This window comes from Aspergillus tubingensis (genome assembly GCF_013340325.1).
Source record: "Aspergillus tubingensis WU-2223L DNA, scaffold_7, whole genome shotgun sequence".
Classification (NCBI taxonomy): Eukaryota; Fungi; Ascomycota; class Eurotiomycetes; order Eurotiales; family Aspergillaceae; genus Aspergillus; species Aspergillus tubingensis.
In genome coordinates this window covers 2,476,614-2,495,153 of record NW_023336281.1, presented here as the reverse complement: position 1 = coordinate 2,495,153, position 18,540 = coordinate 2,476,614, and the positions used below count along the sequence as shown (strand labels likewise).

Genomic DNA, 18,540 nt, shown 5'->3' with positions numbered 1-18,540 from the left:
GTAGCGGATAAGTATTCTATGTTCATTTGTTGAGAACACAACGGTCTATAAGACGAAACTTGTCATAATGGGGATGAAGCAGAGAAACGAAGCAGGATCGGTTATCCAAACCCCTGCTCTTCTCCACTATCATTATTTGTGTATGCCGTCTGTTAGACAATTACTCTAGATATGGGGGTTAATCATTTAGCATACACACTGGATCTCTGCCTAATGGATTATGCTACTTGGTTTCACTGAATGGGCTTATCACGTAGCATTCATTTATGTTGCATGTCAATCTATACCCAGAGTATGTACAAAAAAATAGCTTATACTATATATACATCCATCATCTATCGACCCTTGCCGAAATCGGGCTGGTAGGCCTTGACCTTACCCTTGGACAGCTCCCTCAAAGCCATGGTGGCATACTGGCTCGATCCAAGCTGGAACTTGAGCACAATGGCAAGCTTCTCCTGCACATTGGAGGATGGTGTCGCTTCACCAGGGGTTTCAGTTTCAGTCTTCTTGCCTTGGAGCTTCTCCAAGTCGGTCTGAACGAACTGCTCATCATCCTGGCTATACACGTGCACATCGAAGGAGAAGTCGGGTCCGGGACGGTTGAGCAGCTTGCGGTAGCTACCGGTGAGACTGACCTCCCTCCACTTGCGACGCATGTCGAAGGGGTCGAGACCGCCACCCTGGGCACTGCCCATGAACTGTTTGTAGAAGTCCGTCATCTTGTTGGACGGGTAGAGGACATCGTAGCCGGGCTGGGTCAAAACGACATCAAAGATGCTGTACTTGCCGCTAGCTGCCTCCTCCGCCGTCAAGGCCCGCGCACGGGTGATTCCTTCAGAGACGTAGGCGCTGTCTCCCGCCTGCGGGGTGATGATGACTTCGCCATCGGCGTCAACCTCGCCCGCAGCGGCAGCTGCTCCGGCGTCGTCCTTGTCGCTGTGCTCATGCACCAGTACGAGATCACCTTCGACAACCTTGTCGCCGTACAAGCGCCAGCGCTCACCGGCGGCAAAGTTCCACACCAAGGACTGGTAGGCGTGGACATACATCAATCGCAGATTACGAGGAATGGCTTGGAGAGCACCAAGGTAATCGTTCTGGGCACGGCTGAGTTGACGCATGACGGTGGATTCCGCAGCGAATTTACGAGGAAGCTTCTCGAGAGCCTTGTTGGCGTTTCCGGTAGTTTCGAAAATGTGGATTGCCTCTGCGCGGGCCTTGTCGTCGGAGCTGACCATGGCAGTTGAGTTCTCGCCCTCCTGAGCGGCAGCCAGAGCATGAGGGCTGTACTGGAGGATAGCATCGCAGGCGCCCTTGAAGTCGCCCTGGAGCATCTTGACGCCGACTGTGTCTGTGCGTGTAGCGAAAGTACCGAAACGTTGCAGACCAAAGTAGTTGAAGTAGCCACGCTCGCGGAGATTCCGTAGTGCGGTGCCCACGACGTCCTTTGCCTTGGCAATGGCAGCCTCGCGGTCGCTGAAGTCAACACCCGGAATATCGCACTCACGGAGACTGATGACGAATTCGTTACCATTCAGATCTCCCAGATCAAGGCCATGTTTGCAATGTTCGAAATCGCCAAGAGCAGCATTGCGGAGCGTAGGGTTGATCTTTGCGAGGCGCTCAGCATGCAAACGGTGCGCACAGGCTCTCTGAACAGTAACACCGCGGCGGTCCTTGGTTCCGGCGAACTGGAAGTTCTTCGTGTTAATCTTCAGCTGCCGCGAGATGAACGAGAGGACTTCCATGGTATCCTTGTTCTCCTTGTACAGAGTGAAGTGCAGATAGGGACCACCCAGCTCATCCCAATTGACCGGCACGCGGGGGCGTGCATTGTTACGTCCACCCTGCGCACTGCGGTTGTTCCGGTTTGGCGCAGCAGAAATAACCATCATTCCTTCGCCATCGGTTTGAGACTCGAGTTGCGATTTGAAGATGCGACGGATGGCCTGGTGCATCTTAATGCGCAGGTCACGGTCATCGACAACGAGAGTGGGAATCTTGGGCAGGTCGCTCGGCTTCGATTTGGGATTGAGGACGGCACGCTTGTTCAGCGATACAATCTTCTTGGTGGATTCTTCGCCGAACAGGGATTCCAGGAGAGCCATGTCTTCCTCGGGGATCTGGAACTCCGGCGTATTCTCCGCGCTTGGCGCAGCATCCTTCTCTGCAGATCCTTCTGGCTTCTCCTGCTGGTCATTCTCTGCGGGTTTGGGCGCGGGAGTTTCCGCGGGCTTAGCCTTCTCCTGTTCTGCTTCCGGGGTGGGGATATTGTGTAGATGCAGGACTTCGCCGGATGGTACGATCTCGTTGACAAGGAAGTCGGTATATCTAGTAGAAGAGGTCGGTAAGCGCCTGTATATTAACAGAATTTAGACTGCAATTACCTCTTCTTCAGGATGCCATAGAATCCTTCATTGTCACCACTGACAAACTCGGTGATTCCAACCTCGAGTTCTCTCGCCTCCTCCGCGGAGAGTTTGGCTGCGTCCGATGGCGCAATTGCCTCGTTGGAGGAAGGAAGCGCAGCATCCTCGGTGATAGGAGTGTTATCAGTCTTGAGCCGCTTGCGCGGCGACTCAACAATATCGGCACCTTCCATAGTAACGGTGGCAGTGATGTGAAACTGTAGTAGTTGCAGCACCTAAAGTCATGAGCGGCTCCAGTCTGGAAAAGTTACCGTCACGTTTTTGCTGCTCCGCATTGGGCTAGAGTGGGGCTAGCCCTAGTGTGGTCGAATGAGGAAGTCTGTTTACATGATCTGAACTATACGACTGACATACCTTCATTCAATATCCTTCAACAATTGCAGCAAATTTACCAAGATGATATGCATGAAAATTTACGGAGTTCTCCCCTACTTAATCTGTCTTCTTATCTAATTATTTACGTATATATTATACTTATTTCTCCAACCACTCAGCCTGTCTATTGCCTCTGGTGTCGATTAGAAGTATGCAGATAGAACCTTTCGATTCCCAAATCTGGCATGAGAGTAGCCTTGCGTCACCCATATTTTGGTCATATATCCAGATATCGGGATATGATAGGTCTCCCACAGTACATCCATATCGACAAGACATGCAGCTATGCAGATGCCCAAAGGTGTGCTTTGGAGGATACCTCATCAACAGTATATATGAGCATATTTATAATTCTTTTAATTCTGCCGCAGATCCACACAAGTGGCCCTTGTGGCGCAATCGGTAGCGCGTAAGACTTGCAAGTACCCCCGACCACGCCTTAAACCAGACCTCCCTACTAACTGTCTATGAAGCTACTCTGAGATCTTAAGGCTGTGGGTTCGATCCCCACCAGGGGCTTTCAATTTTTTTTAGGCATTCGGGTGCTATAGTGGGGATTTTTTGTATACTCTGAAGATATTCTGACCAGAGGGGGCCTGGTCTGTTTTTAAAACAGAAATTACGTGGGTAAATCCTGTGATTTTGACTCAATTACAGTAGATGACTAGAGATACGGAGCATGAGCAGTGAACTGAGGAGATGTGTCAGGGTATTCGGCGGCATGGTTCCATTCAGGCATCTCCTCAAAAGTTCTCTATATCAAGTACGTAAAGGGTTCTCGCAGGATTTGGAGATTTCTCCGTAGGGCTGATCTGCACATCTGCTCTGCGGTTTAACCTGCAAGGATGTGGGTTGTGAGGATCCGGCTCTTATGCCTCTATGTATGATGATACAACATGATAAGCATAGCTCTTTTGAGTATATGCAGTATATCAAGAAAAGGACGGAGTGCGTCACTCAGCTATATGGGTGGACACATGCACACTGGAATAAGACTTTGCTACTACATACCACAGACTACCTACATCTCTTGTCATGCGAGTATTGTCAGACCTCAAACCGATACTCCTGGGGATCCCTCAGAAACAAAGGGACAACATAGGTGTTAGTACATGCTGCCTAGAACCACAATATGGCCACCAAGACACGGAGCCTTAGCACTACAGCTTTACCTCTAAAATCAGGGAAAAGATGTTCTAGGCCCATTTACTGTTAGCAGCAGGTGTATTATCAAGTCACCATCTACGGCAAATCCCGACCAAGCTCGACCAGACGGGTCATTTTACGTGCAGAAGACCACAACAAGATCCATTATTGGCCTACCAGCCTAGTATAGCATCCATTAGGCACTTCAGGCTCATGCATAGGCACCCATATGCAATCCAGGCTTCTCAGTGAGAGCCCTATGGAGACTCCCGCAACAACAGCAATTACACATCTCCAATTCCCATTCCCACCATAAACCCCAACCTACTCCCCTCCCCATATAAAACCCCTATAAAACGCATTCTACCACCACCAAACACCCCACCTCAGGGTCCTTCACCCCCCTGCTCAGCAGGCCCAGGATAAAAATAAACAATCAAATATGGACACCCTCCTCTACCCCACCCTCCTTCACGACCTCCATCCCCACCTCGACATGAGCCACTGGCCAACCCTCGACCATCACCTCTACCCCTTCTACCCATCCACTTCTCTCCCTCCCCCGTTCCCCCAAACCACCCACAATGACCCCATCCTCGCCCGACGCCTCCACCTCAAAGAATCCGGAATAACCTTCGAATACTACAAGAAACTCTTCTACACACCGCTGGACAACCTCATCCTCATAACCATCGGGTTCACACTCGAGACTCTCCTCACGAACATGCCCGAATGCGATACTCTCGCCCACACCCCAATCAACAGACACCATCCGCACTGCATCTTCGCCATCCTGCGATCCGCGAAGCAGCATCTAGCACACGCTCTCCGGACGGGGAGTTTCGCTAATAAGGCGATTAATCGGTCTAAGTATCATGTGCTGTGTAAGGTTGCAGCGAGGGGGGATACCGCGCAGGAGATCTTTGGGAATTTGTTGGGGGATCTTGATAAGGTGGTGTTGGAGTTGGAGGGCGGGTTTAGGGAGGTAAGGTTCTTTCCTTATAGGAGGGATGGGGATGGGGGGAGGTTGGAGATTTTCTTTTATGAGCCCGGGGAGCCGATTGTTGGGTGGAGGTCGAGGGGGTTGAGGGTTTGGGAGGAGGGGGGGAGTGGTGAGGTTCATGGGTAGTTGGGGGGAGAGGGGAGAGGGTAGTAGGGCTGATTGGGGTGGGGTGGGTGTGTTGGAAGGTGAATTGAGAGAGGTTTCTCTCTCTCTCATTTTTTAATAGCATGATCAAATATTATATCGAGTGTCTAATCTCTATGCTTAATCTAATCATGAATGCTTGTGGTCATCACGCTGTGCATCAATGCAAATAAGCCAGAACAGAACGCCGTAGCCGTGGAGGTGTTGCGGCCTCGCACATATGTAATGTTAACCCTGATGCAATCTGTGTACTGTCTCCAACATACCAGAAATGAACATTAATAGGGCATCGCTTTCGTTTGAATGTTGTCGGTTTGAGTTGTTGGTCTGGAGACCAAGTCAATCCGCGCAGGGATTAATCAATCACAATCACTCGATCCCGCATAGTCAGGCAATCCGTTGGCTCTACATTGCCACCTGACCATGCGGTCCTGATAGCCTGGACCATCTCCTTTGACGCTTGACGAGCTTCACCGCGCGTCTTCCCCGCCTTCAGGAGTGCTTCATAGCTGGTATGGGTGTGTCTGATATGAGCCTCTACGGCTAACTTGGCTTTGTCTTGATCCGATAATCTGGATGTCCGGCCCACGCGGCCAGAGCCCTTCAGAAAGGCATGTTCGAGAACAGTGTCCAGTGACTCCTCGGGCATTAAAGGAAACTGGGCGCGTAAGAGTTGACGGGCTTGCGCATAATCTTTCTCATCACGTACTTGAACAGCTTGAGCGCGAGACTGAGCTGTTTCGTCCGCTAACCGGAGGACGGCAGTGTGAACATCGGCCGGAACACGTAGGCCAAGAGTGCTCTTGCCTCTATCATCCTGTGAAAGGGTTAGGAAATGGGTACAAAGAAGCTGCTAGTAGTAGAATGATTTGGGTTTGTATCCTCACATAAACCACGTAGACAATTCGGCCAGACTCCTTTGTCAGTTTTCGGCAATTGCGAGTAATGTAGATGTCGCCCTTGGGGACAAATCGGTAGTTTGCAGGGGATGGATCCCGTCTAAAACAGTTCTGTCCACGACTCGGGTGTCAGTATGTATTTAGTGATTGGTACCCCGAGTTGGCGCTAGGATATGCAGGCAATGCAAGGATCAAGGCTGGGTGATCGGGATCCCTGCTACAACACCGGGAACACTACTGATAACTATCAAGGGCAGAAGAGAAGCCCGAAGCAGGTCTCTCGGTTTTTGTCATCACTCACCTTTTCTCTTGGCTCGGTCGACAGTGGAAGGAGATTCAGACTGAATGGTCTCCCTGGTTTACTCCTGCGCTCCGTAAGTTTTGTCTTGCTGCTGCTGACCACGTCGCCGCGATCACGTTTCTTCACGGCGCTGTTCTTTCGAGTCTGAGCCAGGATAGACAGGGGCGATCTCGGGGTGATCTTCCGTTTCCCACGCCGCCTTCTGGCGGCCCCTGAGTGGGAGGCTTTCTTTGGCGTGGGCGACATTATCTCCGATCTTTTTGAGAGGGAAAGGCCATTCAGATAAGAGTCTGAGTAAGGACTAGGCAAGACACGATCCAAATCTGATTCTTATTGTATACTTGGAATCTGACGCTGCACTAAGGCTACTGCTGCTCTGCTTGTATGGAATAACGGCGAGGCGTGTAGGAGAGGAAACTGAATAGGTGCTTGCAGATGGTAATTCTTATGGGTCGGGATAGTGAAAGGAACGTTCATTCATAGTCAAAGAACGACGGCCCAGCTGTCCTTCTCTTTATGTATAACAACCCATGCGGGTTGAGTTGGTTATGCCTTGTAGCAAATGGTTGTTAATGATTGTGGTTATGGCTGAAAGAAAGGCTGGTTACTGATGCCCAATGGCCAAAGAGTGATTTGACACAGCACAATGGATGGATTGGATGGATGAATCCACTCACTTTCCTCTTCTCGGCGGGCGGTGGATCTTGGCGGGGTTGTGGCTGGTGTGTGGCGCGGCATTCACAGCCTGCAGTTTCAGGTATCAAGTATGAGTAGATCCTCGAGTAGTCGCATGTATCATTTCGGGGTCTCAAGTATACTCTATATATGGTATACAATAATAACTTCATCAGTTATATAATCCCTTCATCTCACACTATTTATGGGAATGGCCGTCTTCTTATCCTGTGAAAGGCTCTTTTATGGAGGCGAAACAGAGTATCTACAGTATGCCACTCAGCATGGGCTACAGAAAGCACAACTGTTCTTTAATAAGAGCCTCGGTTACGGAGTACTCCGCACGATGAAGTTACCAGTCGTCACTATCGGTCTATACTGGCAGCACTTGTATGAACTATCATCAGCCCTTCTGCTTTATGCATTCGCTGCATACTACTTTACGAATCTCCTGCAGGATCGATCGCACTGACTCTGCAAAGCACCCGCTCCAGGCCCATATCCCCATGGTAACAACCCTACATGTAAACGGCAATATCCGCACAATAATTGCCATTTTCGCAGTCGGTGTATGAAGCTGCACATTATGTGCATCTGATCCGCAGATATTGATCGATGATTATGCTCCGCCGGCATTCCAGTCAGGTCATCCGCCCACGGCCCGGATCTTACACATCGTGAAGAGCAAGAAATTGCTATAGATAGATCTATGGTGCAGCTTAGGTATGCAGTCCTCAGAGCCATGTGCACTCACATCTCACTTTGGCTGCACAAGAGATAAGAACCCCGGCTGTCTGTCCAGGAATTTCTTGCACGGGGTGAAAGCAAAGCAAAACCTTTTTGTAATTAGAGGAAGGGTGAGCCAAACATCACCCTGGCCAGTGCTGCTCCTTACTGATGTCTCCAACCTTATTCCAGCCAAGGTGTGCCTGACGAGCTGCGAGATGGACAGGCTGGCAGGACACTAAGCCGGTGCTGCATCAACCATCATGTCAGGGGCTTCCTCGAAAACTGAAATCATAGATGCTCAATGGAGGGAGAGAGGAGAGACTACTGCGGGTTACACCGCAGGGCGTCTAACTACTGCTGCAGGTCCCGTCGCTCGCGTGCAGCAGCTCTTACTGGTTCAGCCCCGATGGCCTGAGAGTGGTTGTTTGCTGACTTGTAAAGGGGGGAGGGACTCCAGACAGCAAGTCATCGTTGGTGGATGCTTGGAGCCTATCGGAAACGGCTTCCATCTCAGTCGGCTGGATTAGCATCGGCAGAGCAGATCAATGCCCGCAGAACATAGAAAAAAGATCATAATAATATTGAATAATAGTAGGGTTAGTTCGGGACGGAGTAAGTATGTAACTGCGAATCAACTCAATCTGGGTTCGGAAGTAGTGGACGGCATTACCCATTGAAGACTGGAGTGTAGTACTTTAGTTTAACCGATCGGGGAGAATTCCGCCCCTACCATAGGCTCTCCCCTTTCCAATAGTGCTCGACCAATGATGTTCGCCAGAGACTAAAGCATTGATCTCTTTTTCTTGTTGCTAAACGAGTTACGGCAGGCATTAGAATCCTCCGTCCAGGAGAACCGATAGATAGTATGATTGCAGATAGTTGTCATTACCTAGTACTTAGTCTAGACTCGCGTTGGGTCGCCTCACGTCCCCTCTTTTCGTGGCCCAATGAATGAACCACCGGGCGGGTCGCGGTGAATCTCCTTAATCGGGTAATATTACTTTCGGGGACGGAAGCTCACCCTACCCTTTTGCCCTGCCCAGTATCCATTCTAGCTACCACTTACTCTTACTGGTACTAGTATCCATGAAAGAAGATACTTCCCTCGCGGGCTGAAACATCTGCTCCCCAGGAAATAGACTAAATTAGACAAGTCTGACTCGTTATATGTGGGAACTGGGAGGGAAAAGACTTGGAATCAGTCGAGTCTTAAATTCAACGGTTTCTGGAGACGAGCCATTTGGTATTTGGCTACGTTTTCTGTCACCTCGACTGTCCCGAAGTTTGAAGCATGGATAGCTGCAGCGGGTGTAAATAGCGTCGACATACTAGCTTCCAGACAGCTAAGTTAGGAAAGGGAGCGAGACCAGGGATTATGCCGGAGAAGACACGGAGCTGAATTGAGGAAGGAAATTGGAAATGGGTTCAAATGTCGTCATTGGGGTCGGTCCCAGGCCCAGGAGATCGTAATTACGGGGAGCTATTAATATTCCGGGCACACACATACACAGTACTAACACAGTATTAAACACAATCTTGCAAGACGTGGGATGAGATCGAGGCTGGAGCTGAAAAGAGGGCCCCCAGTGGATTGACTATTAGTGGTTAGTTTTAGTGGTGGTCGTGGCCGGAGTCGGGGGGTGGTGGTGGGAGGATGAAGGACCAGAAACCCCAGGGCGTCCGAGGGTCGTTAGTGTTGGCGGTGGTCGCAAGGCTCAATCTCCCGTCGCCCAATCCGGCCTCGATCGACGCTTTCGTAAGGGAAGGGAGGTTGACCTGCTCACATTCAAAACCTTGTCCGGGTTGATTCCTACTCCAGTAAGTACAGTATGGAGCAAAATATGGAGTAAGTGTTGACCGGTATGATTCGATCTACATACATCGGTGGTTTAGAGAGCGGTCGAGACGTGCGGCCACATTTCTGGGATCAAAGTGAAACCAAAGCCCTCGATATCTATCACCTGTGAGTGTTGACATATCGGTCACCCTCTTCAGCCAAGTGGGAAGTCTATTCGATGGCCACCCGAGGAATAATGAACAAGCCATAAGATACGGGGGAGGGAAACAATCGAAGACGGATGCAGGTCCAGAGCCCGGCGTCAGCACCAGTAAGTAACTTGACCAACCGATCACGCTGGAGACGGTGATAGATGACCCACGGAAATGGACCGCTGTTCCTTGTTCTTGGGACCGCCCGCTGGTGCCTTGGAGCGCGGTTCACTAGTCATGGATTATTATGGATACGTTCGGTGGTATACTAGTAATCTCGCGCTGAAAGGACCAGTCTCTTCCCGTCGTCTCCATTTGTCGACTATTTCAAGATGATGCCGGTGACCTCGTATACGTTTCTCCGGCATTGACGGTAAGATAATAGGTACAGTACAGTATAGCAGAGTTTGATGGGTGGATCACTGTCTATTATTCTTTACTACTATCTTATACAGTACAATCACAAGCGGAGTATACCTTCCCTAAGACTTAATTAAGTCACTACTAGCTGACTATCCCATCCGAGGTACACAGTAAACTACTAAAGAGTAGTGTGATAGTTCACTATTCTCGGAACCAGAACCATTGGAATCTGATAGAACCACCAAAGCATGATGATTAGTAGTAATCACCTCATGCTCTGTTTCATAAGAGGAAGTAAGAAAATAGCAAAGGTTATTATTCTATGTTACAATCCATTCACTTTTTGTACCCATCCGGTGCGTCATGAAAGGCTCCCCCTTCGCAGCGGGAAGGTCAAGGTGTCGGTCGTGTGCAGCGGTCCCAGTTCATCTCACCCAAGGCCCGTAGCTCCACCAGCCAAAAGTGGAGGACGATCGGGAGGAAAGGCAGAGTTAGTTGGTTGGTTAATTAGTTTGATGATGATTCGAGAGGGAACTCGATGACCAAGGACTAGATGAATACTAGAATACTATAACAAACACTATAATAATGGCGGGGGAATTAAGATGGCAGGATCAAAGACGATAATTTGGAGCAGCCTCATTTGTCACCAGCAATTGAAGGTACCAAGTCCTGGTTGCAGCAAAACCGGACCTTGACCCTCCCAGGGAACGTAGCAGTTCATAAAAAAAAAAGTCCCCAGCTGGTGGATCTGCGGATGTAAGTAAAAAGGAAAAAAGAGGGCAAAAAAACTGTCAACTTATTACCAAATTACAAACAGAGGAAAACGAAAACACAAAATTTCCCATTCGGCTTCGCTTCTTACTTTCTTCTCTTCCTCTGTCTCTTTTTTTTTCTTCCTCCTTCACAGCGAGCCGGTTGATTCTTCTCCTGGTCTCCCTTTTCTTTTTTCACTTTTGCCTGTTCACTCCTGTTTGAAGGGCAAGGTTCGGCCAAAACAAAAGAGGGAAGCATCAAAGACACAGCGTCCTAATCTAAACGCATTCCGCTCCTCCCTTTGTTCAGGAGAGCTCTGTCGTTCTTGGAACCTTCCATACTAACCAACCTAACCCAACCTTCAATCCCTCGAACCCCCAGCCTGCCTGGTCTGAGTCCATCCTCTCTATCTCCCTCCCCTCTCGACTCCTCCTCTTTCCTCCCTCTCTACCTTTTTCTTTGTCCCCTTCTCCAGATTACCAGCCCCGGTGACCTCCCGTCCTTCAGACCGGCGATAGGACTATGTGCTAGCGTCGTCCTCCCTTCGTCCAACCCCAACCTTTCCTTCGAAGGGTCAAACACTCTTGTGTCCGAACCTACAACTCCAGTCCGAACTAGCTTGGCTTCAATGACCCTGTGGAGGAGGCTCACATTCGTCGGCACAGCGATCCCTACCGAACCAACCCCTCTCCTCCAACATTCCTGACGGCCCCCGAAATATCTGGACTTCCTACAAGAGGGTTGCCTGGCAGCTTGTGCATTGTATGGTTGCTGGGATCACAACGTTGCTGACATGAGTTGGGATCAACCGGTTCACAGGTATGTCGGTTGAATTTCCTACTCATCTTGTATTACCGGCACACGCGGGGCTCCCTCTCTATCACCACACTCCTTACTAGCTACAATTTCTCCCTCATACTGTTTCCTTGCTCATTTGTTACTGCACTTTTTCACTGTCTTCCGCTTAATTCCGGACTTTTATCTCTACATGCACATAAACCCTCCACCCACATTGGTCTCCTCTGGCAGTATATCGTGTGGGTTGCGGAGCTCCTACCGAGCTCCGACCCTTCAGCGGTAGCTAGTGTGCAACATGATGCTGACAGAGCCGTCTTTCTCGTTCAGCTTCAGCTATCCCAACGGTGAACCTCAGACTCCTACGAGGACTCCCCCGACAACCACAATCTTTGGCGATTCCGCTTTCCAGACCCCTAAACTCGAATCCAGCTTCTTCGATCCCCGGGTTACCTGGGATACTTCGGACCCCTATGCCTCGAGTCCGGAATTCCTCCGCACGCCCCAGAAGTTTGGGCTGAGCACACCTTCCATCAATCCTCTCCGGCTGCCGGATACTGCCCCCGACCGACCGACCGATACTGAGGACAATACCCGGAATGGCAAAGCGGCGGAGCAGGACACTGATACGGCCAAGAGACGTCGCCCGTCCAGGCCACATGGGCATGTGGGAGAGGATGGTCCTCGCACAGTAGATTCAGCCAAATCTGCTGCGACAATTCAGACCCCTCCTCCCAGCAGTGCTTCGAGGAAGAAGGTGACGGGGCTTGACGAGGCCACTGGTACAGGTCGACGGCCGTCCGCCTCTAGCATGATTGGCGGTCATTTAGAAACTCCCAGTCGGTTACTGGGGGCTTCCCCACGGCTCTTTGGAGACCTTCAATCATCCTCAGACCCATTCCAGCTAGGATCAATCGATTCCGGCGCCTCTTCATTCTTCCCACAGCAAAGGCTATTCTGGGACCATGATCTCAATCAGCACGAGAGCAATATGGGCCTGTCGGCCAGTAACAATCTTGACTTGTTTGACCTTCATGCCAATGACTCCTTCCATGTCAACCACACCACCGCCCCGGATTCTCACATCCCACAGTTGCCTATAATCGAAGGAAACATGGACCTCCCCGATTTCAATAATAGTAGTACATATAACCTCTCTTCGGGGGTGACCACTACCGACGCCGCCCTCTTCCCTGCCCCTTTCTCCACTTCCCCTCGCCGCCCTATCACGAAAGCAGAGGATCCAGCACTGTTCCTGAGCTCCCCTGCACGCCGATTTGGTGGACTGCAGCCGACTCCTGAGAAGAGGCTCTTCTCCCGACCGACTCGCCAGCCCTACCATCACCAAACGGAGGAGTCCAAGAGAGAGGAGCTCCGCCGCGCTCGCAGCGTCAACCACCATATCCCTGTCTATGAGGATGATGATGACGATGACTACACCCCCCGTCAGATGAGGCCGACTTTGACTCGTAGCCTAACGCACAGTGCTATTGCAGGGTCTGCCAGCCGACCGGGGTCTGGGAGTATGATGGCTTCCAGCAATGGAATCCGGAAGAGTCCCTCCAAGGGTCGCTCCTCTCCTATCAAGCCCATTCGTCATCAGCTGTCGAGGGCAAATTCAGTGGCTGCTAGTCTGCCCAGACGCTCTCAGTCCGTAGTCCTCAAGATAGGCAAAGACGGTAGAGCTAAGGCGGAAATGCAACCTGTGCCCGAGGCATCAACCGGTTTGACGGACCCCCTCACAGGAATGGACTTGGATGGCTCCACCACGGAAAGCGAGTATGACTCGGTGGACTACTGTGAATACCCAACTGTCCCCAGCCGCAACCCTTCATTTGCATTTTCCGACGCCAGTGGGGCGACGATTGCTCGTAGTGACTGTGGTTCAAGGCCCCATTCGAAGGGTTCCTATACCTCTACGGCAGCGTCATCCTCGGGACGAGCATCCCCGTGGGCTGACGCCGGTCGAGCGCCTTCCAGACGACCACAGTACAAGCCTACTTTGGATGACTGGAAGCGCACCCCGAAAAAGCAGTTGGCAACGCTCCACTCAGACCTATCATACCTCAGTGCCGGTTCCCTAGGCGAGCCTTTTGCTGATCCCGAGGATGACAGTGGTGATGCCCAGCATGCACTCCGAAAGGTCCTCCAAGAGAGAGGTCGGATCCCTCGTCCGCACACTGTCAGCTACGGGTCGCGGATCAGCCGTTCTGCTCGCTCTCTCGCTCACCTCAGATCGTCCCCGCCACGATTCGGTGCGGAGCTTGACCTCAGCTCACGAACCACGAATACATCGCCCACGACCATGACCGACCCCGACATAGCCACCCCCGTCACCGACCGCTTCAGCAACCCGAGCAATGGGACCCGGTGTGTCTGCAATTCCATGGACAATGGTGGCCACCTCATGATCCAATGGTAAGCCATAGCAATAACTGTCTATGGATGGCTACTGATTGATGAGCAGCGAATCATGCAGTCACTGGTTACACACCAAGTGCGTTGGACTGGAGCGGGCCAACCTGCCGTCCGTGTATGTGTGCATCTTCTGCGCCCAGACACCCACTCGAAAGAATCATCGGGTCCGAGTGCCTGTCGGGGCTTCTGGACATGCCCCCACCTCGCCTTTAGCTCATAAATCCTACCGATTTCGATGAATGTAATGACCATGGCGCCCGATTGGCGTCCTTCCCTTCTTCGTGTACCATTCTCGCACCGAGTTTTTGTACGACTTGACCTACATCCCGGGTGGGTTTATTTTTTGCATTGATGGCTCGCCAGTGAGCAGGCCTACGCCTTCGTTTCCTATTTCCACCGGGTTTCCTTTGTTTATCTGTGTGCCAGAGCTTAGACATACCCCCATTTCCTTGCGACGTACATTCTATCCGCTTCGGGCGGTCATGTATCACATCCCAGCGGTAACTGCTCACCTGTGGATGTTGGATGTTTTTAATTTGTTCTATTAATTGTGTGGCGAGAGACTTGTGATACCTGTACTCTTATATGTTCGCCACCTCGAATGAAACCACTACCATGAAGTACTACATTAGCAACAAGTAAATCTGAGTAGACCTGACTCCTACCAGTACATACTTCGATATAGCGTTCGGTAACGGAAATACCGTACCGCTTTCAAGGCGGTGAGACGTTCCTGACGAGATCGGAGATTGACGCACTCCGATTGGTGGACCTGACGCTTATCGGCTCACCGCCCGCGATAGGCACGTGTGTCGTCCCGCCTCAATGATTTTCGCCGTGGCGCCGATGACTCCTCCGATCCTCCTCCTTTCCCTGAAGTGTCTCTGTCCATCCTGTCTTCGCGACCCTCCTTCGTTCGTCTCTGCAGATGTCCGCCTCCCTCCCCGGCAGCCGGGACCTCCCTCGGTCTCAATATGATCTGACAACCTACTGGGGCCGCGTGCGGCATGCGGCTGACCTCTCCGACCCGCGGTAAGTGGGAAATGCGCTCAATGTGAATGAGTGTGTGAACTTTCGCTGACGCCTATTCTTCCAGGATGATGTTCGTGTCTTCATCCGGCCTGGAGCAGGCTAAGCAGCTGGTCTCCTCCTACAAGCAGAACCATCTTCCGCATATGACTCCGGAGCTGTGGCGCGCGAAGAAGGTGGTTGATTCCACCCTTCACCCTGGTGCGTTCCACCTTACCCCATGAGCTATCCTTCGAGAGGAAAGAATCCACACAGCATATACTCATACACACCAACAGACACTGGCGAGCCGGTCTTCCTTCCCTTCCGCATGTCCTGCTACGTTATGTCCAATCTGGTCGTGACAGCTGGTATGCTTACGCCGGGACTGCAGGTAAGTTACACACCGACACGCTCCAGCCTCTAAACCCGACCATGGATTTTCAAACCTGACCAATAAACCAAGACCACCGGAACTCTTCTCTGGCAAATCGCCAACCAATCGCTCAATGTTGCCATTAACAACGCGAACGCCAACAAGTCCACCCCGCTGTCCGTCCCCCAGATCGCCAAGTCCTACCTCATGGCCGTGTCGGCCTCCTGCTCCGTCGCTCTGGGTCTGAACGCCCTTGTGCCCCGTCTTAAGGGCATCTCGCCCAACGCGAAGCTCATCCTGGGTCGTCTTGTGCCGTTTGCCGCCGTTTCTAGCGCCAGCGCTTTGAACGTGTTCCTCATGCGCGGCGAGGAGATCCGTCAGGGTATTGATGTGTACCCGGTGCTGTCGGAGGTGGAGAAGAAGAAGCTCGAGGAGTCTGGCGAGACGGTGCAGAGTCTGGGCAAGAGTAAGAAGGCGGCTACCATTGCTGTCGGCGAGACGGCTATCAGTCGTGTGCTGAATGCTACTCCTATCATGGTGGTTCCGCCGTTGGTGTTGGTGCGGTTGGAGAAGACTGCTTGGTTGAAGGCTCGTCCTAGGATGATTATGCCCTTGAACTTGGGATTGGTCCTGGCGACGTCCCTGTTTGCGTTGCCGTTGGCCCTGGGTGCGTTCCCCCAGAGACAGGCTATTAGCGCGACGACTCTGGAGCCTGAGTTCTGGGAGAAGGGTGGTAAGGATGGTCAGGTGGAGTTTAACCGGGGCATGTAGATAAAAAGTTTACCTTGGTTGGGAAGGGGGGGCGTTTGTTCATAGCTGTTGTCTTCGGGTCATCGTGCTTTACAATGCTTTTTTAGATCGTTAGACCGTTTGTGGATAGATCGTGTGGTTGCATATATACTATTGTGGGTGAGCATTAGTCTTGAGAGAAGCTAAAGCATTTTAAATGGAATTGCTATTCAAGTAAAAGTGCAACGCATATACTACTTGGCACGTCATCACTCTCTCGGTATCAACTGAAAATATAATATATATCTACTTACTACTACTAGTAGTATAACCTCTTTAAGTTACGTAGTAGTGCTGGGTACTACCAGTATAGCCTGAACCTGAAGCGTATCATACTTACAGTTATAAGTATAAATAATCATACACTATAAAGTAGTAGTACTGCAATGTTTCACCAAGAACCAAGCCATGAATATATTCCGAACACACTCTTCTATACCATGATCACAAGATACTTGTACAATAGTTGCAATACTCTCACCTACTGATTTCATCTTCATATGATCAAGTGTTGAGAGTAATGTCTAACTGTAGGCTTATCATATAACAGAACTTGCTACATAGCTTATAAGATAAGCATGCATAAGACTCTTAATCGAATAGACTACCATCTGCACTGATACAGGTACATCTTCTATATATAGCATGTGTAGGTTTACCCCATCCCCGGTCACTGAAAGGCTACTAGCAATGATGTCTTTCAATAACGCCCATACATTCTCCCGCGCAATGATAACGACATTAAGTCTTTCAAATACACTATTTATTGAGTCAGCGGTAGTACTAACTACCATGCAAATCTAGAGTTAATTGTGATTCACCTCCTTAGTCCCAAAACTCCGATTCAGTCATATATATCGTCAAAGTCGAATTTCGTCAATTCATATATAGTTCATGAGACCATGAGAGAGTTTGGATAGACAACTGAAGTACAAAGAAGGTAAACGATAACACATACACACCAGCCACATTCCTCCATCTATCTTGTCTTTCAGGTGGTTCGTATAATGGGATCACGGAGGCGAAGGTCATTGGGAAGTCTAGTTGTAGTGTTTGATTCATTTTGATATTGGAGAAGAAAAGGCGACTTTTGTTTTCTTGTGAGGAGGAATGAACAGAATGGTGGTGGTAGCTGAATGTTTTGATACTCAGTTGTAAAGTGGAACAGTTGGGTGCATGCATAAGGGTGAGTATTTTGTGGAGGCTTTTGTTGGAGGTAAGTTGGCGAGTGGTGGGGATGGAAGATATTTTGAAGTGAAATGTTGAGATATTGGAAAGTGTAACTGTAGTTAGAGTTGATGAAGGGCTTCAAGGGAGATATAGTAGTAGTAGTGGGAAAGGGATGGATTAGTATTGTAGTAGCCATTCTGTTATTTGGGAGGGGAATAGGATTTTCGTACCTGTCTTATTCTATCGTTGTGTGTACTGGTATGATGAGCAGTAGGGATGGCTGTGAACATAATGCTGATTGGAAGATCTTCAAATTGTCCATCATATCAAGGTTGGTATTGGTATTGGTATATGAGATGGTAGATGGTAGCGCCAGAGAACTCCGGGTCCGTTGATCAGTCGTAACGAGCTCATAAAAGTAAGTAGGTAAGGTAGTATCAAGTGGTATAATATATATACATCGGTAGGAGTGGTAGTTCACAATGCACACGTCTATGCATCATCATCGCCTCGGTCCATCCGAGGGAAACAGACAGACAGACCAGAGGGTACTGCTCTACCGCGTCGAAGAACAAGTCAAAAAGGTCAAGAATCATAGTCGAAGCTATGCAGGAGATAAATCGTCATGTCACCAGCGCCCGTAGACGTCAATAAGTTCCGAGTATGAAGAAATCACATCGAACGATGCTGCAAGAAGAAAAAAGACGATATAAAAAAAACGATGAAGCACAACACAAATCCCATAAGCCCACAAAGCCCCAAGTCCAGGCCGCCCGGACTGTATAAAAAACACATAAATATAAAATGGTATGTCCCTCCGATGATCAAATATATGTCGTACTGCTTTTTTGTCCTCATCGGGGACTGGTGTAGTCAGGCCCCGACCAACGGTTTCTTGTGTTCACGATGAAGCATGCAAAACCCCATACACCTTGCCCGACTGCGGGCATCAACTCCGGGATATCCCATCCATGTACCCTCCGTCAGTTCCATTACCCAGTTATCGTCAATCGGCTAGCACTATCGCCAGGCCATCCCTGAGAAGTAGTATCCAAACAGAAAAATAACATCCCTCTATCGCAAATGTGGCTGTACCCATACATGCTAACGCCTGGTGGCTGTCGAAGGGTTTACCTCGACGTACCAGCCTCTTGGTATAGAAGGGCTCCGCA

At 50.2% G+C, this 18,540-nt stretch overlaps 5 protein-coding genes and 1 non-coding gene across 6 annotated transcripts; 4 read left to right on the top strand and 2 right to left on the bottom strand.

Annotated features, from left to right (window-relative positions):
* Positions 1 to 335: 335 nt before the first annotated feature.
* AtWU_05801 (pseudouridine synthase PUS7) lies at positions 336 to 2,707 on the bottom strand (the record flags this gene model as incomplete). The annotated part of the gene is made up of 3 exons (XM_035500911.1): positions 336 to 2,334; positions 2,391 to 2,629; positions 2,684 to 2,707. 3 exons carry the CDS (start codon positions 2,705 to 2,707, stop codon positions 336 to 338), a joined length of 2,262 nt encoding a protein of 753 aa, XP_035356804.1.
* Positions 2,708 to 3,191: 484 nt separating this feature from the next.
* Positions 3,192 to 3,326, top strand: AtWU_t150. The gene is made up of 2 exons: positions 3,192 to 3,228; positions 3,291 to 3,326. It is a non-coding gene; the product is annotated as a tRNA-Ala (tRNA).
* Positions 3,327 to 4,395: 1,069 nt separating this feature from the next.
* On the top strand, positions 4,396 to 5,082 carry AtWU_05800 (phosphatidylinositol N-acetylglucosaminyltransferase GPI3 subunit; the record flags this gene model as incomplete). Its single annotated transcript, XM_035500910.1, has 1 exon — positions 4,396 to 5,082. One exon carries the CDS (start codon positions 4,396 to 4,398, stop codon positions 5,080 to 5,082), a length of 687 nt encoding a protein of 228 aa, XP_035356803.1.
* Positions 5,083 to 5,455: 373 nt separating this feature from the next.
* Positions 5,456 to 6,546, bottom strand: AtWU_05799 (DUF2293 domain-containing protein; the record flags this gene model as incomplete). Its single annotated transcript, XM_035500909.1, has 3 exons — positions 5,456 to 5,917; positions 5,988 to 6,110; positions 6,301 to 6,546. The coding sequence occupies 3 exons, from the start codon at positions 6,544 to 6,546 to the stop codon at positions 5,456 to 5,458; spliced, it is 831 nt and encodes a 276-aa protein (XP_035356802.1).
* A 5,059-nt stretch (positions 6,547 to 11,605) lies between these two features.
* On the top strand, positions 11,606 to 14,264 carry AtWU_05798 (PHD finger domain protein; the record flags this gene model as incomplete). Its single annotated transcript, XM_035500908.1, has 3 exons — positions 11,606 to 11,631; positions 11,938 to 14,025; positions 14,075 to 14,264. 3 exons carry the CDS (start codon positions 11,606 to 11,608, stop codon positions 14,262 to 14,264), a joined length of 2,304 nt encoding a protein of 767 aa, XP_035356801.1.
* A 689-nt stretch (positions 14,265 to 14,953) lies between these two features.
* On the top strand, positions 14,954 to 16,180 carry AtWU_05797 (sideroflexin family transporter; the record flags this gene model as incomplete). Its single annotated transcript, XM_035500907.1, has 4 exons — positions 14,954 to 15,057; positions 15,122 to 15,255; positions 15,333 to 15,427; positions 15,500 to 16,180. The coding sequence occupies 4 exons, from the start codon at positions 14,954 to 14,956 to the stop codon at positions 16,178 to 16,180; spliced, it is 1,014 nt and encodes a 337-aa protein (XP_035356800.1).
* Positions 16,181 to 18,540: the final 2,360 nt, after the last annotated feature.